At 41.1% G+C, this 25,040-nt stretch overlaps 1 protein-coding gene across 2 annotated transcripts in view; it reads right to left on the bottom strand.

Annotated features, from left to right (window-relative positions):
• Window positions 1-25,040, bottom strand: part of vps8 (VPS8 subunit of CORVET complex) — a 662,306-nt gene that overhangs the window by 407,366 nt on the left and 229,900 nt on the right. For both annotated transcript variants that reach the window (XM_072261484.1, XM_072261483.1), the window contains exon 37: window positions 24,845-24,884. In XM_072261484.1, the coding sequence (XP_072117585.1) occupies window positions 24,845-24,884 (40 nt within the window). The remainder of the gene's footprint in view (window positions 1-24,844; window positions 24,885-25,040) is intronic.

Raw genomic sequence — 25,040 nt, 5'->3', positions numbered from 1 at the left:
ATGCTTGAAACCATGGAAATGTGAGTCAAAAAACTGCCATAGACAGCAACACTTCACTCCATGTCCTGCTGCTTCTTATTAATTATGCTCCAAAGAATTGAAGCTCAGATTTGTTTTCATGCAAAAGCAACGCTGTCAGAAAGATCAAAAAGCAAATTGAAGCTAATAACCTTGGTGCTAAAATTAAATCAAATGTCAATATACTAACAGAGAAAGAATGTAGGTTTTTTGACATCTGGCTACTGACTGATAAAATCTCTACTGTCAAAATCATCACTGGAACAACCAAAATCTACTCCAAAAGCACATCTTATCTGCTCCCTCCTACAGAACTCCCACAGTACTCCTCCTTGCCTTCTGTCCTTGCCATCAACTCTCTGCTTCACCTCTAGCATTGAGATTTATTTTTATTTAAAAAGCCTTACGTACACAAAACTCTAACCATGTCAAAAATCTAGTATACACAACTTATTTTAAAGTAAATCTCATAAATTCCATTCTCATTCTGGATTAAGATTGGCTCCATAAAAAGACTGTCACTTTTAGTCCTAAAATATCTCAAAATGGCTTTATTAAGTTAAAAGTGTCAGCCACAACATGGACTACTGGGATGTGACAGCAATTAAAGGATAGTCTCCTACCCTGACCTCCCTTCCCTTATTGGTTTTCAATTATCCTGTGCAACATGCTATTCATTAAAGAATTCGGAGTTCAGATACACAAATTAACTGTATGGAGAATGTTTGTGGTAACAGTACTAGTTCAGCAGAAGATATGTGGTCAAAGAAAAGTGCCATGAATAAAATTTAATGTTCAAGTTTAACTGGTATTCAACATACATGAATATACATGTACACAACCAAAAGAAATAACGTTACTCCAGGGATAAGGTGAAAAATACAGTACCAACAATCATACACAGCAGAAGGCACACGACGCACATAAGTTGACAAGCACACATAAGGTAATAAGCACATAAAAAATAGTCACACAAAAATTATAGCTCAAGTCCCTGAGCCCATGAATATTGCAGCAGTCTGCAGTTGAACACAATACAGCTTGTCTTCTCCCGAGCAAACACTGAGGGGTAGTTCTTAATGTCCAGCAGGGTCTTGTGATCATAAAAAAGTACATTTAAAAAAAGACAATAACACCTCTGGTTGACCTGTAAAAGCCAAGTGTACCACCATCTTACTGAAAGAGTAAGAAAAAAGAATTAAGAGTAAAAAAGTGTTGAGGAGGAAAGAAAAATATTTTACTCACATCCCAATATCTTGTCTTCCAATGTAAGAATATTCATACAAAAGAACTAACAAAACAATATTTTGTCTCATTTGCAACTACATCAGTTCATTATTTATTCAAGGTGCCGCGTGAAGGCTTATCAGTTTTACAAGTATAGCTTACAGCTATATAAGTCCAATCATGCTGGTCAAAGTAAGAAATAAACAATATTGAGCAATCAGACTTGCACACATATTGCTTCAAGCCATTTTATAATTAACTGATTTTCAGCAAGTACACTACATGACACTACTGTTAAGCATGCAATCAATAAAGAGAGGTACTTCAAAAGAGTACGCATTGCAGTGTTAAGAAATTTCATTTTTTGCTTCAGACTAGATCAAAGGAATGTAGCCTCCATCACTGTTTGTATTCAGAAGTTACAAGCTGACCTCAGACTTTAGGACTTTGCGTTTTGATAATGGTAAACTTTACGTTATGTAGTGCAACGCCACCTTTAGCATACTTGCATAAAAATTGTACTCTCACTACCCTGATTTTTGAAACGGTAATGTAATTCATGGTCATTGTATCCAAGGCCAGGGACCCTTACATAAAGCACTGTGGAAGTACATTAACACTATCAAGAACTCTGTTGTTTACTATAACTTTGTCTAGGACAGCTAATGACAGACAATAAATACTAGCCTTGACATTGGTGTCCAAATCACATAAATTAAACAAAAATAATTAATAGATTTAATTGAAAGCAAATATAAAAGTTTAATGAAGATAAGGATTAAAAAATGGATCTAAAGCATTCTGTGGCCAACAAAGTTGTTTACTGGAAAAAATATGGATACAGGTTGCAAGAAAATGTTTGTGAACCCTTCGCTCTTCACTTCAAAAGATCGAAAGTGTAAACGGAGGTTCATTTGGAGAGACCCTGTCCAGTGACAGATCTGGCATGTGCTGTAATTCTGGTGCTGTGTGCAACCCTTGACAAACAGCACACTTAGACAGGATTCTTCTTATAGCTGTACTAGCAATGGGAATCCAGTATTTTTGGCGCAACCTGGATAACACGTGGTTACAGCCACCATGTCCCAGCTCTTGATGTACATGCCTCAAAATGAGTTCTGAGATATGAAGATTCTTTGCCAGTATAACAGGATGTTTAAACTCTTCGGGTCTGGCTGCCCTCCAAAGCTGTTTACCAACTTTCAATATTCCATCTTCAAGTACTGGATTAAGTTTCAAAATATGGATGTTCATTTTCACACTTCTCCCCTTTGCAAACTTAACAATTCATCTAGAAATCTCTTTCTTTGGCTAAACCCAATGTTCTCCACTTCAGCCTTTTTGAGCTCCTCCTCTGAGAGACAATCATGGCTGATCTGATCTTTGCCCTACTCAATCTCTCTCTCCAAACTATATCTTTGTGTTTCTTCTTCCAAGTCAGACTGAGCAAGAGCCATGTTCAATTGCTTCCGACTAAGAAACAAGAGCAGATTCTTAAATCTAAGATTGCAGATCATTGTCTTCTTCAGACGGGACCAAGGCGAGGTGATAGATCATATGTGTTACCATGTCCTCTTTAACTCATGTGACATTCATTGTAGCACTCCTCTTGATTTCTAGATCATCTAGCAGAAGTTCTCCAGAACAATCGGGATTCTCAGGCCATTCAGGCTGAAGATACTAAGGCCCTGACACCCATGTCTCATTCTCCAGGAATGCATTCACCTTCAACCCATGTGCCTGGTTGCTTGAAGTGTTTACATACCTTCATTGTGAGACCTTAAGAATTTCTGAAACTGTTTGCAGCTAAGGTTTGGAATCTGTAAGTTTCATTCTTTACTCACTTCAGCACAGAAGTACTACCAATCTACAACACTGAGTCCTGAAGCTGCATGTGCAACTCCTTCCTCCACAATGCGTCCATACGGCTTGTCATAGTAGCAGTGGTCAGCTCCATCTGAGGGATGGAAACTGGCTTCAATGGAGCTACCCTAGATTTTCCCATGATAAATCATGGTGCACCTGATAGCACATGTTTTGCAACAATCGGTAGTTCATTGCTCCATAGCCATGTTCATTTGCATCTGTAAAGTGGTATAACTGTGCAGCAGTCACTTTTCCAAAATCAAAGGATTACAAACATCTAACAACCTGGAAGTCTTCCAACTGGCAGAGTTCTTCCAGCTAGCTTATTCACTTCATGAGCAACTGATGTTACTATAGTGTCATCCCAGCCAAATCCTTTCTACAGAGATCGTCTTAGCAGATAGCAACACCGGACTCAAGACTCCTGAACTATGGAGAGGATCCCCCATCTAGTGAATGGTCTATCTTGGATTGCAATCTTCAACTTGAAAGTATCAGACAGAATGCACCATTGGACACCCAAATCCAAATCCTTCATGTCTTTCGCTCTTTGCCCTTCTGGTATCACAGTTAGTACACTATGTCTGTTGCTTATCCACTTTGTGAGTGGAAAACTGCCTTTTGTACAAATGGATACAAGGTCATGATAGAGAGATGCCACCACTTCTTCCTCAGAGGACACTGACACAAGGCAGTCACCAACATAGAAGCAATGCAAAACCTTATCTACTACCTCATAGCTGAATTGTTCTTCATTTTCTTCTGGACATTACCATTTACTGAAAGTGAAATTGGAACAGCTCAGTAATGAAGTACCACCGTTCTATTCCACCATATCTTGGCGGAGGTCATTAACAGGCCACCAGAGAAACCTCAGCAGATCTGTATCTTTCGCTGGTACTTTAACATTGATTCAATATCTGCCATGATCACCTCTGGTTCTTTTCTGAATCAAGTTATCACTCCAATTAATGAGCTAGTAAGATCTGGTCCTTGTAAAAGCTGAACATTAAGAAAATTCACTCCACCACCAAACACAACATTTTGCATTTCTGGGGAGATAAACACCATGATGTGGCATATACAAGACTTTCTCATCATTGTGTTCCAGATCCTATGCTGGCATTCATTCTGCATAACCTTTGGAGATCAGATCTTTCATGAAATTTGTCAGTGTAAAATGACAAATGCTTCTTAAACCTCTTCCTTTGATTTAGAGCACACTGTTCAATAATCATCCCATTATTTAGCATGTTAACCACCTCCTTTCTCAAAGGTAAAATAATCTTGTAGTGACCTTCCAACAGTTCTGCAGTATTGACAACCAGCTCCAAGACCAAGTGGTCTTCTCTTGCAAACCACTTTGTTCATCCTGACTGCATTCAGGGAAATCTGCTTTAAACTGCTGCAGCCAAAACTCATCCAGGCTCAAAACTGTCATCCTGTTAACTGTTAGCTCTGGCTGTGCACAGTCTCTTCCATTACCATGGTCTTCTTTCAGTGGTCCATTCACAGTCCAACTCAATATTGTTCTAATTGCATAGGGTCCATCATTAACACTGTGAATCGCATGCAATGGCTCCAATGCTTTAGGCACATTTGTTCTCATTGGGAGCTCAATTTCTGAATCATGTTTCCCTGGCAAATGGACAAGCTTCAGGTGAGACCATCCCTGGAGATCCCTCTGTCATGGAATGTTCTCTTTGTGGACAGGCATTTTTCTTCTATGTAGATGTTTGGTAGTTCACAATAGTTTTCACATCTAAGCCAGCCACTTCCAATTCTGAAACAATGCAGCTACTCATGACCTTCCCTTGACCCATAGTGCCTAAGTGAATACATGTCCTTTTATCTGTGTGGTTGAGCTTGTTTATGAGGGCCACTGTGCAGAACACTGCTGTACTTCCTTGATCTAGGAAAGCATAAACAACCACTGTCTTGTTACCTTGTTAAGACTTTATTTGTACTGGAACAATGGGAAGTTAACCATCATGATCATCAGCCCCTGTAAGGTCATTAGATTATTACTCTCTGCTATGTCATGTTATTTCATGGTTTGTTTTGATTCTGCACCCTTTTCATTAGAGTTAATATGAAGTATGCTGACATGCTTGCCACTACATACCTTGCACGAAAGACCTTTCCTGCAATCCTTGCTGATAAGCCCTGTACAGAAACAGCCCAAAGCAGACACTATTTTCTTTAAGGAGGGCAATATTCTCACTATGAGTCCTTTTCTCCAGCTGAGGGCACAAATCCAATGTGTGTGCACCCTCGCAGAACCAACAAACCCTTTTGCTTAACGAGCCCATTTCCCTTCCATTAGCTCCATTTTCAGTTTTAGCTTTACTTCTCACAGTGGCCACAGTGGTAGCAAGGCTGCCTTCTTTACCCATAAAATGAAATAGTGACTTAGTTTTGTTCACACTTTATTGACGGAGATATAGCATTGTGTACATTCCTAAACACTGGGTGTATAGCAATCTTTACTTGTCTTTCTATAAAATTAACAATATCAGTGAAAATAATCTTACGGTTGTACCTTTCTTGCAGTTCACAGACCACCATTCTTTATGACAATCAACATATTAGCAAGCATGTCCAGCTCACGCATCTACTGCACTTCTTTCATGGCAGTGCAACAGCCTCTAAGAAAAAGACTGTGGTCTTGAAGAGCTTTCACGCCTTCAGACTTGATGGGTACCCAAGAAAGAAGCTTATGCATGTAGGTGAAGGCAATTTCCTGTTCATTACCAAAATGATCCGGTATTAAAGCCTTAAGATATCCTTTCTTAGGGTCAACATGCTGTCAACTTCAGACAAGTTCTCTAGTGTACTGTTTGAGGAAAGACAGGCTGTCACTATACCTATCAGTCTTGTTTTCAACACTCTTTTCAAAAGCCCTCTATGAATGCATGATACAGCAATGGATCTCCATCGAAGATTTCTATCTTCTTTAGGCAAAGATCAAATGCATTGTTGTTGTATAAGGAAGGCTATTATTTCATTTTGCTTCCTCATAATATCAATAGTACTATTTTGATCTCTATAATCTAAAACAAGAGTGTTTCCATGCTGTAAATTAATGGCCCCATGAGCACTTTGAATATGACCTAGGTTCAGTGTTCTGCAATAGTGCAGACTGAGAGTAAGCAATCTGAACTACCACTCGGGTTTTACAGACACTTGAGCAATGAATAAATCAGCATTAACATTGGGTGTTTTTGTTTTTCTGTGTGCCTTTTCAATATAGAAACTCACAACATAGGATTGTCCTGCTGGAGCCCTCTGAGCACTCATCACACTCGAAGCCCTTACCATATTAACTTTGGCCATATGTGCAACAATTTACTTCTCCAACTTAAACTATTCCTTCTTTTTCCTTTCCTGTTCCAAGAGGAACAGCTCTTGCTCTTCCAGTGCATGTTTGTCCTTCAATAATCATTGATGTGCAATTATGCAGCTAAATCAGCCTCCATTTTAATGCATGCAGAGGAAGTAGTAGATACAGAATATCTTCTTCCTACAACAGAACTTCAAACGCTGACATTAGACAATGTCATTCGGTTTCACATCATCCTCTGAGAAACCTTCTCTACGCATAGTCAAAACATGCCTTGGATTTGAGAAACATTGCTTGATGGAAGGTGATGCACATATTTACTTGTTCCAGCAACACAACCCCCAATGTAACATGTTTGGGTCAACCATTGTTTTGTATACTTTGTAAATGTACTGCAATAGCATCAATGTTTGAAAAACATTTGCTGCTTATCATGTTTAGCCTTGTGAAGTATTGACATTAGCATGTGATAGTGCTAAGTAACAGCTTCGCAGAGGTTAGTCACATCTTCAAGATGAGATTGCACTTGTAAGGTGTTTTCTTTAATTTTCATAAGAGCACTAATTGACCATATTAAACCTTTATTTTGTTTGCGTTTGTTTCTTACACATTTTAAAGATTTTTGATTGGATTAGCCTTAACTTAAACATTAATTTGTCTTTTGCAAGCCCCAACTGCAGGGTTGTTGGCACCAATTCCATGCTTCAATACATTCACATTATTGTCTGTAGTTGTGCAATATTGTTTGTCTGCAGCACCAGCAATATTCAATTCAATAGAGAAGCCAACAAACAAACCATCTGCGCATCCACAGCGCTTAAACCAGATCGAACAAACAGCCTTCAATTCAGACATCGGCAACCAGAATATTTCAGCACTTCAGTGAGACAAAATAACGCACCCATAAGCAAACACAGCACAACCGAGCAATGGTCCCCAACGCACAGGCAGTGCTGACCATTCCAAACCGTGTCCAAACCACAAACGCATAGCATGAATCAACAAAAAGTCACAGATAATCTTACTGCAAGCTGCTCCTGTTTCAAGGAGATGTGACTCCAATTTCATCAATGGTCTGAGACAATCCTTTGCCATGACAGGTGTTCATTTGGTATACTATTTTTTGTTTACAAAATGCAGTGGTTACTTTCAAACAAACTAAACCAACTGAGACACTAAGCCAGGGTAATTGACACAATATGATGCACTTCCAAAAAATGAGTTTCCAAATTGAAAAAAGTACATTTGATCCTTTATTATGATTCCAGCAAAGACTAATGATCTTACAGGGATAAAAAAAAAACTAATGAAACCAATTCAGCGATATAGCAATCCTAGCATTCATATCAGTATAAATAAATGTTCTAATTAGCAATATAACTAAGCAATACTAAGCATAATTAGCGGGTGAATTAAATTAATGTTCCAATTAATGAAGTTAGCGCAATTTAAGTGGTCAACAAAAATAAATTTGCTGTGGCTCACTCCCACTGGCTAACAACTAACTAAATTAAATGTGAATACGTAACTATACTCATTTGTTTTTTTACCATGCTCCAACCCACGTGGCAGATTAACACAGCTTTTCTCAATCTTTTTGCCCTGGAGGAAACCTTGAAATAATTTTCAAGTCTCAGGGAAACACTGACTAAAAATTATTATATCTACTGATCACGCTACATTAGCGTGGTCAGTAAGTTGTAGATATAATAATCATCCAAAAATAATTGTCAATGCTCTTTTGATAGAGAATGAATTTTTAGCCAACCTTTCTTGAAAAAAACAGGTAGTTAAGTTTAGCCTCCCCTTCCTGAAATTAATTTCCTTCTTTCCCTTTCATAAATTTTAAAAACTCAGAATGCAAACATAATAAATTTCTGTTAAATAAACCAAAATGGGCTTCAATTTTTCTAAAGGTAGGCTTGGTAGATACAATTTAAATAAAGGCTGGAAATTGATTTATGAACATGAACATTTATTGACAATGCTAAATAATAGATATTAAAATCCATAAGCAGAAGTAATATGGATGAAAATATAGCTTAAGACACAATTTTATACAAGACTTTGAAAAACACTTTCTTACTAAGTGAATGATCAGGCTCAAATATAGGCCTAGCTTGTGAAACCAGTGTTTGTTCTTTGCTGCACAAATACTCAGTTCTAGGTCGAACTTAAGATGAGTAGGGATCTTCAACTAAAATTAGATGATTTCTATCCTTGCTCTTGTTGTCTGTTAAACAAGAAAAAGCTTTCTCACACATGTAAGAAATTAAAAACTGCAGCAAAAAGTCCATTGTTTTCCAACGAATGGCAGGATACTCTTCTTTCATAGAAATCCAGAACTTGTCCAGGGGCAGGTCAATAAATCTCATCTTGAGTGCACGATCAGACTGCATCTCACAAAGTTCTTCCTCTTCTTTCAAAGTCAAGTTCTTCGGCTAAGCAGAAGATTCAGAGAAAAGGTCCCTCACCCAGTCATACACTTCTGTTGAAAGGGAGGAAAAGTACTGTTCAATTTTGTTCTGCAGTTCTTCCAGGTGGTTTTCAATAAGACTCAAGACTTTCTGACCCTTCCTCACTCTCAAGCCCAAGCAGCATTGGAAACATTTCAAGATTTCCTTTTGTGGCATACTTTTTCCAAAGATTCAGTTTCCTTTTAAATCCAAGAATCTTGTCACTTGAAGTCAAAACATTTTCTCCAGGACCTTGCAGAGACTTATTCAACTGGTTCATATGATGAAAAATGTCTGCCAAGTAGGTGAGTTTCTGCAGCCATTCGTCATCTTCAAAACACTTAGCAAAATCTGGCTTACTATTCTCTTGAAAGTACTCCTGCAATTCACTTTTCAACTCAAGACACCTGTTGAGAATTCTTCCTCTGCTAAACCACCGGATTTCTGTATGTCAAAGGAGATTGTGTGAAAACCTGGACAAAGAGCACACCAGTTTTTTTTGAAAACATTCTCGAGTGAACTAATCATTGTTCATTTTCTTTATTTTTTTACAAGAGAAACGAAACCTCTCATGGAACCAAGCATTGATAGAGCATCGTCAGCTCCTGGGTCTTCAGAGGCTCCAACTTCCTCTCACCCCAACCCTTCCCTCTCCATTGACACCCTCAGCCTCCCCCCTCTGATCCCAGCTCTCATCTGTGCCAGGTCTTTACCATCCCCTCCGACCTTCAACTGTCGGAGGCAGAACGCTCTGTCCTCAGTAAGGGCCTCACCTTTGTCCCCCTTCGCCCACACCTCAGTAAGTTCCGTGTTCGCCACGATGCGGAACTCTTCTTCCACCGTCTCCGTCTCCGAGCCTACTTCTTCGGCAAGGACTCTTCCACCCCCACCGATGACCCCTTCTTCTGTCTTCAACCCTCCTCTTCTTCATGGACACCCCGCTCTGGTCTTCTGCCTGCTCTGGATCTCTTTATCGCTAACTGCCGACAGGAGATCAACCATCTCGACTTCACCACACCTTGTTCCCATTCCAACCTCACTCCTTCGGAACGCTCTGCTCTCCACTCCCTCCACACTAATCCTAACCTTATTATTAAACCCGCTGATAAGGGGAGTGCTGTTGTAGTCTGGCGTACTGACCTCTACCTTGCCGAGGCACAGCGACAACTCACGGATACCTCCTCTTATTTACCCCTCAATTGTGACCCCACTAAGGAGCACCAGGCCATTGTGTCCTACACCATCACCGACTTTATCCGCTCAGGGGATCTCCCATCCACTGCTACCAACCTTATAGTTCCCACACTTCGCACTTCCCGTTTCTACCTCCTACCCAAGATCCACAAACCTGCCTGTCCTGGCAGACCTATTGTCTCAGCTTGCTCCTGCCCCACCGAACTCGTTTCTGCATACCTCAACACGGTTTTATCCCCCCTTGTTCAATCCCTTCCGACCTATGTTCGTGACACTTCTCACGCTCTTAAACTTTTCGATTATTTTAAGTTCCCTGGCCCCCACTGCTTTATTTTCACCATGGATGTCCAGTCCCTATATACTTTCATCCCCCATCAGGAAGGTCTCAAAGCTCTCCGCTTCTTTTTGGATTCCAGACCTAATCAGTTCCTCTCTACCACCACTCTGCTCCATCTAGCGGAATTAGTCCTTACTCTTAATAATTTCTCCTTTGGCTCCTCCCACTTCCTCCAAACTAAAGGTGTAGCTATGGGCACCTGTATGGGTCCTAGCTATGCCTGCCTTTTTGTTGGCTTTGTGGAACAATCTATGTTCCGTACCTATTCTGGTATCTGTCCCCCACTTTTCCTTCGCTACATCGACGACTGCATTGGCGCTGCTTCCTGCATGCATGCTGAGCTCGTTGACTTTATTACCTTTGCCTCCAACTTTCACCCTGCCCTCAAGTTTACCTGGTCCATTTCTGACACCTCTCTCCCCTTTCCAGATCTTTCTGTCTCTGTCTCTGGAGACAGCTTATCCACTGATGTCTACTATAAGCCTACTGACTCTCACAGCTATCTGGACTACTCCTCTTCTCACCCTGTCCTTGCAAAAATGCCATCTCCTTCTCGCAATTCCTCCGTCTCCGCCGCATCTGCTCTCAGGATGAGGCTTTTCATTCCAGGACGAGGGAGATGTCCTCCTTTTTTAAAGAAAGGGGCTTCCCTTCCTCCACTATCAACTCTGCTCTCAAACGCACCTCCCCCATTTCACGTACATCTGCTCTCACTCCATCCTCCCGCAACCCCACTAGGAATAGGGTTCCCCTGGCCCTCACCTACCACCCCACCAGCCTCCGGGTCCAACATATTATTCTCCGTAACTTCCGCCACCTCCAACGGGATCCCACCACTAAGCACATCTTTCCCTCCCTCCCGCCCCCCCAGCTTTCCGCAGGGATCGCTCCCTATGCGACTCCCTTGTCCATTTGTCCCCCCCATCCCTCCCGGCACTTATCCTTGTAAGCAGAACAAGTGCTACACATGCCCTTACACTTCCTCCCTTACCACCATTCAGGGCCCCAAACAGTCCTTCCAGGTGAGGCGATACTTCACCTGTGAGTCGGCTGGGGTGATATACTGCATCCGGTGCTCCCGATGTGGCCTTCTATGTATTGGCGAGACCCGACGCAGACTGCGAGACCGCTTTGCTGAAAACCTACGCTCTGTCCGCCAGAGAAAGCAGGATCTCCCAGTGGGCACACATTTTAATTCCACATCCCATTCCCATTCTGACATGTCTATCCACAGCCTCCTCTACTGTAAAGATGAAGCCACACTCAGGTTGGAGGAACAACACCTTATATTCCGTCTGGGTAGCCTCCAACCTGATGGCATGAACATCGACTTCTCTAACTTCCGCTAATGCCCCACCTCCCCCTCGTACCCCATCCATTATTTATTTTTATACACACATTCTTTCTCTCACTCTCCTTTTTCTCCCTCTGTCCCTCTGACTATACCCTTTGCCCATCCTCTGGGTCCCCACCACCCGTCTTTCTCCCCGGATCTCCTGTCCCATGGTCCTCTCGTATCCCCTTTGCCAATCACCTGTCCAGCTCTTGGCTCCATCCCTCCCCCTCCTGTCTTCTCCTATCATTTTGGATCTCCCCCTCCCCCTCCCAAATCTCTTACTCACTCTTCCTTCAGTTAGTCCTGACGAAGGGTCTCGGCCTAAAATGTCGACTGTACCTCTTCCTAGAGATGCTGCCTGGCCTGCTGCGTTCACCAGCAACTTTGATGTGTGTTGATTGATAGAGCACCATTAGGTCAGATGCAAATGCAGTTCCTCCAAGACAGACTTTTTATTTCCAGATATGAAGACAAAACATTAAATATATCTTGGCCTTTGCTTGTTTCGGCAACTCTTTGCAACAGAACAAGTTTTCTTGAATTTCACCATCATTTACAAATCTTACAAATGCTACAACATGACATTTATTGGTGAAATCTGTTGACTCATCAACCTGGATAGAGAAGCTGTTGTTTTGGAATTTATCACACAAAACCTCTTCACCACCATGTGATATGTCATTACTATGTCGACTTATGGACTGTTTGAGAGTGGCTGCCTTCTAACCCAAACAAAAACCATGTAAGAGCCCATTCTCGAGCTACTTTATGTGGACCTCTTCTCTCTCTCTCACTCACACACACACACACACACACACACACACACACACACAGGATATGCTGCAGGTTGCAGTCACAGTTCACCAAGGCTGCAAGGACTTTCAGATTAATGGTCTGTCTGAAGAAAACAATGATCCTCCATCAGAAGCCCCTCCCACCCCACCTCTCGTGGCATTTTTAACCCATCTCATATCACCACTGACAACCACCATCTCAGTACAGTTGAGCAGTTCACTATTCTGGCCAGTGTCATCTCCAGCGATACTACGGTAGTAAGGAAACTTGATAATCGACTTGCCAAAGCCAGCAGTGCATTCACGCACCTCCAGAAACATGCATGCAGGAACTACCAGCTGCATCTGTCTAAAAAAATCCAGGTATACAGGGCTGCTGTTGTCACAACACTGCTCTACAGCTCTGAAGCCTGGGTCTTGTATCGCAAGCAAATCCGGTTCATCGAGCGCTTCCATCAGTGCTGCCTCCGCTCCATCAAGAGTATGAGCTGGCAGGATCGTGTCTTCAATAAAGAGGTCCTAGAGAAGGCTCAACTTCCAAGCATTGAGGCTACTTTATTGCTCAAGCAGCTCCGCTATTCTGGCCAAGTGTCTCGCATGGACAACTCCAGGTTACCAAAAGCAGTACTCTACAGAGAAATCTCTCAAGGCAAGAGAGATTGTGGTGTCCCACGTAAAAGGTACTATTTCCAACTGAGCAGCAACTCGCTCACGTAAATATCAAGGTCAATGAGTGGCAGCAGCTGGCTTGTGACAGAGACCGCTGGAGAACACTGATCCATGGTGCAGCCAAGAATTTTCAGGAATCCAGAAGAGTGACTGTTGAAGAGAAGAGGAGATGCAGGAAGGATTTTACTACCTGAGTGCCTGCATCCCAGCTGTTCCCATGTCCCTACTGCTTCAGAGTCCACAGATCCAGAATTGGTCTCTCTATCATGCCATCACTCCTGAGGACTCTTCATCCCTCTTGATTTTCACAAATGAAGAACTAGCCATCATCATTGAGCATGAAACCTTTTCAATTTTTTTGTACTGCATCTTGTCCAAGCATTCTACCCACTATAATTTTACATGCTGGCATTATTAGGTTCTCACCAACTGTATGACTTTTCCTTTGCTGGGTAATAATTTCTGCTACAAAATAATTTGCTCCCTGGACCCTTCGACTGACTATGATTTTATTAACTAAACCTTTACTCTGTTTTGAGATTCCAATAGCTGTTTAAAATTATCAGCATTATGTATCATATGGTTATGATTTGTAGTTCAGTGTCTTTTCAATTTTGCTGGAGCCATTGCTGCATTTTTAAGTTGTTTGCCATAGATTAGGTACAATGGAATAGGGCAACTTGGATCACCAGTCCACGTAAAATCCATTGATAAGCAGCTTTCATTGTAAAGATGGACTTTTTGGTGTCCGTAGTTGCACTAGCGCAGTGAAATGACTCAGAAGATTGTAATTCAAAAATCGCCACATTGAACCATCAGACATGTCTGTAAATCACAGGGGATAACAAAATATAAAACTGGGTGAGTCCATTCAATGCTCAGAAAATGCACTTCACACTTTTCAACAGCCTACTGTCCTCCCCTCTGTGCAACAGAGCGCTCACCAATCTTCAGCCTACCATCCAACCCTCCGTGCAATACAGTGCTCATCTCCTATCTCACATCAAAAACTTGAGAATGGACTCAACCAAATAAACACGGTCCTATTGCACGCTGCCACACTCGGCTGAGAGACTTATAACGAGTCTGCTCAGTCACTGCCCACCACTGCGAGTGATAGCATCGCACATTGTTCAAAAAACAATGTTTTTTTTTATCACAGTCCCTCACAGAACCCCAAGCGACCTTTCCTGAACCATGGTTGAGAAACCTTGGATTAACATAATAAACGCACCATAAAATAGATACATGGTTCCTGTAGACTGAAAAAATAGATGCATGTCTCCTACAAAGGGTAATGAGTCAGTAGAAAAAAAACACCAATTAGCCATGACAGTGTGAAACGTGAAGCAGTACAAGAAAGAAATTGGCCTACTCTTTCTTAAGTTGCATGACTTTTTTTCTTTTGTAGCAGCAATACAGTGCAAAGGAATAAAATTAGGTTACAAATAAAAGGAGAAAAATAAGCAATAATGAAGCAGTATTCACTGAGTTCCTGGATCATTCAGAAATCTGATGGCAGAGGGAAAATAACCGAGTGCGAATAGTTACGTGGGGAGCTTCAGATTCCTTTTCCTCCTCCCAAATGGCAACAACAAGAAGAGGGCATGTCCTGGATGATGAGGGTCTTAAGTGATGGATGCCATTTTATTGAGGCACCAGATCTTGAAGGTATCAATGGTAGGTAGGGCTGTGTCAAAATGGAGCTGGCCTCTTGTAATCCTGTGCATCAGAGCCTCCACACCAGGCTGTGACGCAGCCAGTCAGAATGCTCTCAGAAATTTCTATCGTTGTAAGGTGGCATACCAAATCTCTTAAAACGACTACCAAAGGGAGGGGGTGAGAAAGAGGAAGAGAGAGAGAGAGAGAGTGGGAGGCGGGAGAGGGAGGGGGAATGAAGAGTGAGTGAGGGGGGAGGGGGAGGGAAGGGAGGGGGAGGGGGAGTGGGGGGAGGGGGAGGGGGGGAGAGGCAAGGACGAGGGAAAGAAGGAGAAAGAGCAGTGGGCTAAGCACATATCCTTGAGTGCACCTGTGTTGATCGCCAGCGAGGAGGCGATGTTACTACCAATCCACACTGATTGTTGTCTCTCCATAAGGAAATCAAAGATCCAGCTGTAGATGGAATTACAGAGGTACAGGTCTTTAAGCTTGGTGATTAGTAGTGGGAGGATGATGGTGTTGACACGACGGATACTGGATAAACAACAGCTTATCGCACACTTTGCTGTCACCTACACACTAAAAAGCAGAGTGCAGAGTCAGTGAGTTTGCACCTGCTCTAGACCTGTTGTGGAGGTAAGCAATTTACAGCAGCTCCAGATGTTGCTGTGTGTCATCCCCTACTCTAAAGCTTTGTTTGGAGTAATCAACAGAAATAACTAAGCTTCTTTTTTACAATATTTTATTGAATTTTACATATATTTCACATATACAAATAAACAATAATAATAAATAAAATAAATAGTGAACCATGTCCTCATGTTTTTCACAATCATCAAAGGAAAAGAAATATAACATTTCACATACTTCACATATTTAACAAAGAAATAAAATAAAAACACATCAGAAAAAAAAGTTGAAGCACTCAACAACACACAGCTATTTCAAAATGACTGTGTACCTTGACGTCCAAGAAACTCCAGTAAAGGTTTCCACATATTTTCAAATTCTCCTGCCCTTCCTCTGGTTATGTAAATTAGTCTCTCCGATACAATACAAGATGCCATCTCCTTCACGCATACGTGTATCAAATTTACATCCATTTTTCTTCAAGATAAAGCTATCACCCTCCTGGCCTGCAGGAGTCCAAAGTCAATTAAAATTGACTGTTTTGAACTAACAGTAAAGTTCTTTGGATATATACCTATTACACACATTTTTGCTTGGTGAGGCACCTTTACTCCAATTATCTCAGATATAGTCTGAACAACTGTTTTCCAGTATCTTTTAAATTTTGGACAGTCCCATACACAGTGAAACACAGTACCTTTTTCTTCTAAACATTTAACACAAGTATCTGGGATGTCAGGGGACCAACGGTTCAGTTTGACTGGGGTAATATCAGTTCTCATTAACTATTTGTATTGTAATAGCTTCATTCTCACGTTAATTGATTGTTTTTGAGCTTTTAAGCATGCCATTTCCCACTCAGTTTCTTGTGTGTCCTCTTGAACATCCAGTCTCCATGCCTCTAGCCTGTCAATGGTGGACTCCTTATCAATTGTCCCATATCGGACCGCAATAGCACTCCAGCATGTGGTGAAAACTGCCCAGCAAATTATCGGCACCCAATTGCCCACCACTGAGAACACCTACCATAAACACTGCCTGGGCAGGGCAAAAAGCATTATCAGGGATGCATCTCACCCTAACCATGGACTTTTTACTCTCCTCCCATCCGGTAGGCGCTACAGGAGCCTCCGCTCCCGCACCAGCAGGCACAGGAAGAGCTTCTTCCCTGAGGTTGTGACACTGCTGAACCTCACGTCACAGCGCTAAGCAGTATTGTACTGCCTCAGTACTTTTATATTTGTGTGCTGTAGCACTTATTTTATTCGCAGTTATTTTGTAAATAACACTATTCTTTGCATTTCTGGTAGGATGCTAAATGCATTTCATTGGCTTTGTATCTGTACTCGGCACAATGACAATAAAGTTGAATCTAATCTAATCTAACCTAATATGACATCAAAGCTGTATAGAATAAAGAAATCTGACCCCTCCCCTTTAGGTTTAGAAGTGTGAGATTTTCAAGATGTGATAGTGGTGATTCGGATACTAAATGCTTCTATTTTGATAGTATGTAATGTTTCAGTTGTAAATATTTTAAAAAGTGTTTTTTTTTAGGAATATGGTATGTCTGACACAATTGATCAAATGTAATAAGATTACCATTCATATAAAGGTCCTCTATTTTCTGCACACCTTTGTCTACCCAGATTCTCAAACCACCATCTGCTCTTCCTGCCCTGAACTACGTATTGCCCCATATTGAGGAGAAGCGAGAAATGGAAGGAGTATCTTTAATATGCTGATGTGCTTTATACCAGATGTCAATAGTATTTTTGAGGAAAGGGTTCTCGGTTGTTCTTTTCAGATTTCTGGGGTCTGCAGAGCATAGATAAAGCTTTAATGGGAGGTTCGGTAGTGATGCCCGTTCAATATTCACCCAGGCTGGAAGGGCCTCCATTGAGAAATAAAACATTGAGAAAGGAATTAAGCAGACCGATAATACCATTTCAGGTTCGGGAGCCGTAGCCCTCCCCTTTCATAAGGCAGGTATAGCAGCCTAAGACTGATATAGGCATTGTTATCCATCAATCCAACGTCTCCTTCACTTCGCCCACTAGTAGGTCATAGTTTGTTGGGATGATCGTTTTAATTTCAGGGGTAATTTTGACACCAAGGTGGGTAAATCCTTCCTTTGCATTTATAAATGGGATTCTATGACTGGTTTCAGTCTTTCTTCTTTGTTCAAAAATAGTATTGATGATCTTGAGTTGTTAATGTTATAACCAGAGAACTGCCAAAATAATTCAATCTGTTGCATTAAGTTTGGAATACTGACGGACAAAATTGTTAAAAAAAAAAGAAACACGTCGTCAGCATATAAGGATATTCTATGTTCCCGTTCTCCTAGCTGGATGCCTGACAGGCCAGTCTGCGTTCTTATTGCCATAGCCAGGGGTTCTATGGCCAGTATAAACAACATTGGTGACAAAGGACATCCCTAGCAAGTAGATCGCTCCAAGATGACTGGTTTAGAAACTAAACACAAGGAATTCTGCAGATGCTGGAAATTCAACCAACACACATCAAAGTTGCTGGTGAACGCAGCAGGCCAGGCAGCATCTCTAGGAAGAGGTACAGTCGACATTTCGGGCCGAGACCCTTCGTCAGGACTAACTGAAGGAAGAGCTAGTAACAGTCCTGACGAAGGGTCTCGGCCCGAAACGTCAATTGTACCTCTTCCTAGAGATGCTGCCTGGCCTGCTGCGTTCACCAGCAACTTTGATGTGTGTTGGTTTAGAAACTATACTATTTGTTAAGACACTGCCTATTGGATTTGTATATAAAATCTGAATCCATTTAAAAAAGTTCTTTCCAAATCCAAATCTATGCAATACATGAAATAAATATGGTCATTCTATTCTATCAAAGGCCTGCCGAGCATCTAGTGATATTATTGCTGTACCTTTAGCGTCAAATTTTTCATGAATTATGTTAAGAACTCTTCTAATATTATGGAATCCTTGGCGCTTTTGCACAAAATCATTCTGATCATTATGAACTAGATGTGGGATATAAGGATCTAATCTTCTTGCTAAGGCTTTACAAAGTATTTTTGTGTCCGATCCAATTAGACTTATCGGTCTAAATGAGGAACATTCTGTAGGAGGTTTGCCTGGTTTCAAGATCAGTGCTATCATTGCCGGCCTTAAAGAGGGTGGGATAAGTTCCATTCCGCCATACATATTTAAGAGTGGGACTAGTAATTTTTCTTGAAATGTTTTGTAGAGTTCAATTGGTAGGTCATCAGGCCCTGGCGCTTTACCACTGTTGATATTTTGGACAGCCTGTGACATCTCTTCAATTGTTAAACCTCTATCTAACTCCTTTTTTACATCTTCTGTCAGTGTCTGGAATTGAAACTGATCAAGAAATGTGTCCCGTTCTTCTGAAGGCTTGGGGGCATTCTGATCTATATAAATGTTCATAAAATTCTCTAAAACTGTTATTAATTTCCAGTGGGTCTACTGTTAGGCTTCCTGAAGAGGTTATTATACTGTTAATTGCTCTATCAGACTGATGACTCTATCAGGGAGAAAACAGAGAACTATCGCCCTGTTAGCCTAACATCAATAGTGGGGAAGATGCTAGAGTCCATTATTAAAGATGAAATAGGGGCATATCTTGATAGCAGTGATAGGATTGGGCCGAGCCAGCATGGATTTACCAAGGGCAAATCATGCTTGACTAATCTATTGGAGTTTTTCGAGGATGTAACCAGGAAGATAGACGCGGGAGATTCAGTGGATGTGGTGTACCTTGACTTTCAGAAGGCATTCGATAAGGTACCACATAGGAGATTGGTGGGTAAAATCAGAGCTCATGGCATTGGGGGGAGGATATTGACATGGATAGAAAACTGGTTGGCAGGTAGAAAGCAAAGGGTAGCAGTAAATGGGTGTTTCTCGGAATGGTAGGTGGTGACTAGTTGGGTGCCACAGGGCTCGGTATTGGGACCACAGCTGTTTACGATTTACGTCAATGATTTAGAGGAAGGCATTGTGAATAACACCAGCAAGTTTGCTGATGATACTAAACTGGGTGTTAGTGTGACATGTGATGAGGATGTTAGGAGAATTCAAGGTGACTTGGATAGGCTGGGTGAGTGGGCAGAAACTTGGCAGATGGCGTTTAATGTGAATAAGTGCGAGGTTATTCACTTTGGGAGCAAGAACAGGAAGGCAGATTATTATCTGAATGGTGTGGAGTTAGGTAAGGGAGAAATACAAAGAGATCTAGGAGTACTTGTTCATCAGTCTCTGAAGGTGAATGAGCAAGTGCAGCAGGCAGTGAAGAAGGCTAATGGAATGTTGGCCTTTATTACAAAGGGAATTGAGTACAAGAGCAAGGAAATCTTTTTGCATTTGTACAGGACCCTGGTGAGACCACACCTGGAGTATTGTGTGCAGTTTTGGTCTCCAGGGTTAAGGAAGGACATCCTGGCTGTGGAGCAGGTGCAGCGTAGGTTCACTAGGTTAATTCCTGGGATGTCCAGACTGTCTTACGCAGAGAGGTTAGAGAGACTGGGCTTGTACACGCTGGAATTAAGGAGATTGAGGGGATATCTGATTGAGACATATAAGATTATTAAGGGATTGGACAAGATAGAGGCAGGAAATATGTTCCAGATGCTGGGAGAGTCCAGTACCAGAAGGCATGGTTCAAGAATAAGGGGTAGGTCATTTAGGACAGAGTTGAGGAGGAACTTCTTCTCCCAGAGAGTTGTGGAGGTGTGGAACGAGCTGCCTCAGAAAGCAGTGGAGGCCAATTCTCTGGATGCTTTCAAGAAGGAGCTAGATAGGTATCTTATGGATAGAGGAATCAAGGGTTATGGGGACAAGGCAGGAACCCGGTATTGATAGTAGATGATCAGCCATGATCTCAGAATGGCGGTGCAGGCTCGAAGGGCCGAATGGTCCACTTCTGCACCTATTGTCTATTGTATTTTTTTAATTCTCCATGCCAAGAGTTTCCCAGCCTTTTCTCCTTGATCGTAATAAGATTGCTTCAGGCACATTAAACTATTTGCAGCTTTATCAGCAGATAATTTATTATATTTGGCTCTCAAAAGTAGCAGATCTCTTTGTTTTGTTGGATCATATCTTTCATTTACTTCTATCTCTAAAAATTTAATTTGTTTTTCCAAAGTTTCCATCTCTATTTTTTGTTGTTTGGCCTTGGAGCTTGTATAACTAATGATTTCTCCTCTAATATATAACTTCAACGTCTCCCATCTCATTTTGGCACTAGTTTGATCTGTATTTAACTCAAAATAACTATCTATTTTATGTCCCACAAATTTAACAAAGTCTGGGTTTTGTAGACATCTCACCTGAAATCGCCAGTTAGGGGGACTGAATAAATTTCTCTATATGAACATTTAATGAAATAGCAGCGTGGTCGCTTATTACTATGCTATCATACTAGCAACTTTTAATCTTTGATAACAGCTCTCGAGACAAGAAAATAATCAATACGATAACGAGATTTACATGTACTTGAATGACAAGAGTATTCTATTCTAAGAGTATCAGCAAGGGAGATGAGGCTGAGTACAGGGCTATGGTAGAAAACTTTGTCACATGGTGTGAGCAGAATTATCTGCAGCTTAATGTGAAAAAGACTAAGGAGCTGGTGGTAGACCTGAGGAGAGCTAAGGTACCGGCGACCCCTGTTTCCATCCAGGGGGTCAGTGTGGACATGGTGGAGGATTACAGATACCTAGGGATACGAATTGACAATAAACTGGACTGGTCAAAGAACACTGAGGCTGTCTATAAGAAGGGACAGAGCCATCTCTATTTCCTGAGGAGACTGAGGTCCTTTAACATCTGCCGGAGGATGCTGAGGATGTTCTACGAGTCGGTGGTGGCCAGTGCTATCATGTTTGCTGTTGTGTGCTGGGGCAGCAGGCTGAGGGTAGCAGACACCAACAGAATCAACAAATTCATTCATAAGGCCAGTGATGTTGTGGGGATGGAACTGGACTCTCTCACGGTGGTGTCTGAAAAGAGGATGCTGTCTAAGTTGCATGCCATCTTGGTTAATGTCTCCCATCCACTACATAATGTACTGGGTGGGCACAGGAGTACATTCAGCCAGAGACTCATTCCACCGAGATGCAACACAGAGCGTCACAGGAAGTCATTCCTGCCTGCGGCCATCAAACTTTACAACTCCTCCCCTGGAGGGTCAGACACTCTGAGCCAATAGGCTGGTTCTGGACTTATTTCATAATTTACTGGCATAATTTACATATTACTATTTAACTATTTATGGTTCTATTACTATTTATTATTTATGGTGCAACTGTAACGAAAACCAATTTCCCCCGGGATCAGTAAAGTATGACTATGGCTATTCTGCCAGGGATTGTTCTCTTCATACTTCAATCAAATTTATATCCACAATGATTTGTTTTAGTAATTTTCTAGTTTGTGCCTTATAGGTATCACAGCCTGCAGAGCTGTAGAGCTGGGTTTAAAGTGCAATTAAAGTCTCCTCCAATGATATAAAAGCCTAGTAAACTGGACACAGTAAGGAAAAAAATCTTCAAAAAAATTTAGGATTATCTTCATTTGTGCCATATATGCTGACTAGGTTTAATGTGAAAGACAGGATATTACCTTGCGTAATAACATACCTTCTGGCTGAGCCTTGGATTGTTTTCATAGTTTGAAATGGTATTGTTCTATGAATAAGGATAAGTAGACTTCTAGCATAGTTGTTGTATGTTGCATATATTACTTGGCCAGGCCATCTATTCCATACCAATTTAATATCTGAGACTGTCAGATGGGTTTTTTGAAGAAAAATTATTTTGGACTTAAGCCTTTTGATCCTATTTATAAACCTGTTTCAATTTTGTTAACTTCTTTAGTCCCCTAACATTCCAGCTTGTGACTTTTATATTAAAGATATTCTGAGTGCTCATTTGTTCCACATATAATACATGTCAATTATACCAGGAAAAGAAGTAAGATATATTACTGTTGTGTTGGGTGCACGACATACATAAAGAAAAACAAAAAACACATGCATTTACACATATAGACATTTGAACTCTTGAATTCCCCGTCCCTTGCTCAAAACAAAAAACTATAGAGCTTGTGCTGATCCACTCTATGGAGAAGCAGCTAAATTATACGAACCTAACTCCATAGGCAACTAGTGGTGTCCATCAACCATGCACCTTATTATATCTTGAACATCATATACTCAACCTACTTAGCATAAAAATAAAATCAAAGTAGCCACTGAACTGTATGCCAGTACTGCCTATTATAAATGTTTATTCAGGTCCATGGAGTTCCATTTCAATGGAATTAAGGTTCAACAAACTAAAATGTTATAAATGAAAACAAGCAAAATAATAAAGCTATTCTGGTGGTATAAACATCCTCTTAAATACAGTATCTTTTCAAGAATAGAATAAAAGAGGCTAAAGTGGCAGTTCTAGTAAAAGAAAAATAAAGGAAGAAAAAAAAGTCTTCTGGGACTCAGTGTAGGCTTATACCTGTTAAGCAGTCAGTATCAGCTGATTCTCATGGGTATGGAAGTAAACAAATCTCACCACTGCCTTAATCAGACCCCTCAGGTGTGTCATCGATGGAAATCTTCCACCTCGTTTGGTGATGAAAACAGGTGTATTTTCCCATTGTGGAGGACTCTCATCTTGCATGGATTATGTTGAAATCTGCGGAAAGTTCCTTATTCGACGAACACTCTTCTGACCATATTAAACTCATTTTGCTGTCACATGGTCTCAGCTGAGAGGTCCTGAGTGAAGTAAAGTTTGTTTCCCTCATATGTAATATTACGCTGTTTAGTGGAGCGGAAAACAAACTCCTGATCTTGAAATTTCAGGAACCGAATGAGAACCACTCTGTTCTGGTTTGGTTTCGGTGGTGCTAGAGTTCAGTGAACTCTTTCTAGAATGAAGGATCTGTCGGCATCCAGCTCCAGCCAGTGCAGTAGCATGTTCTGCATGAATTCCAACAGTGGCTGGTTTCCTTCAGCACCCTCCCGGAGGCCGAACAACTGCAAGTTTTTCCTTCTACTCCGATTCTCCAGGTCTTCAGTCTTGGATTCCAGGTAGGCGATTCGTTTCATGGCACTGGTTAGTTCAACCTTGTTCTTTTCCACCTGCTCCTCTGCTGTCATTATTCGGTTTTCAGTCTCTACAATCCGTGTGGTATTAGAAGCAACATTTCGGTTCACCTCTGACATATTGTTTTCCAAGGCAGCAACAGAGCTGGCCTACCCAGGCGGTCATCTATACTGTCCAGTTTGGATTCAAATCCTCCAAACTCAGAGCGAAGTAACTTTAGTTCAGCTAGCACCGCCATGTTACTAGTAGCTTCCTCGTCTTGCTCTGTCAATGGAGTGTTGATTTTCAGTTTTTGGGAGCCACGTCTTCGGGTGAAAATATCACAGTCCTTGATTGTAGTCAATTTTGACATAGTCCGAGTTCAGTTGGTATTGGTAACTTAGGGTTTTAAAGTTGTTTAGTGCAAGCTTGTACGGAGCCTCCACGTTAAGCTGCAATCTTGGTTTGTGGCTCGACCAATGATCCAATAACTAAGCTTTTTGATGAAACCTTGCTATTAACAATTATTGCAACACACCTCAAAGTTGCTGGTGAACACAGCAGGCCAGGCAGCATCTCTAGGAAGAGGTACAGTCGACGTTTTGGGCCGAGACCCTTTGTCAGGACTGTTATATGATACTCAAGAGTACATTGCAATTAGCTCCACAAAGTACAAGTGAATTTTAATTGTGTTTTAATCCATGATTAATTGTTACTTGTCCCTCAGAATTAGTTTCGTGGAAGTGAGCTGTAAATGACCCAAATTCACATTTTAAAAAAAACCTTTATAATTTGTAACATTTAGGATGATTTAGACTCTATCTTGTACACACTTCAATCTTAATTTTGCAGTCTATAAAACTTTCCTTTTTTTTTTCTGCCTGTCAGAATTCTGTAATGCAATTCAGTACTTAACCTTACGACTAACATCACCGTTAAAGTACACCACAAACTCATTTGAACTGATGCTCAGGGAAAAAAAACATTACTAGATTGAAGGAAGATCACACCAGAGGATGCCACATCTTTATGAGCAATGAGTATTTTCTTTTCTATCAAGTTCACTTTGTTCCTTTCTCTATAGATGCACTTCCAGCAGGTTTTCATTTTTTTTAAATTACAATGAATAAACATCAAATAGAGACATACAGACTCAGCAACTTTGATTCTGTCAATGACAAAATAATGCTGAACAGGCGTTAAAATGTAGTTTAATTGTTACTTACTTGCACCATCTGTAAACAAGGACAGCTTGTGCTTCAAAATCTAAAAGAGAAATTGTTAATCAATCTCCTGCTTCAATATTATTAGACTACAGACAGTTACACAAGAAATCTTGTGTGGAAAATCCACCCTAGTTTGGTTGAACACATCCCCTAAAACAGCTTTTGTTTCCCCCAAAGAGTTTTCTAAATACAAAAT

Source organism: Mobula birostris, chromosome 6, assembly GCF_030028105.1.
Source record: "Mobula birostris isolate sMobBir1 chromosome 6, sMobBir1.hap1, whole genome shotgun sequence".
Classification (NCBI taxonomy): domain Eukaryota; kingdom Metazoa; phylum Chordata; class Chondrichthyes; order Myliobatiformes; family Myliobatidae; genus Mobula; species Mobula birostris.
This window is presented reverse-complemented; position numbering and strand designations above follow the sequence as displayed.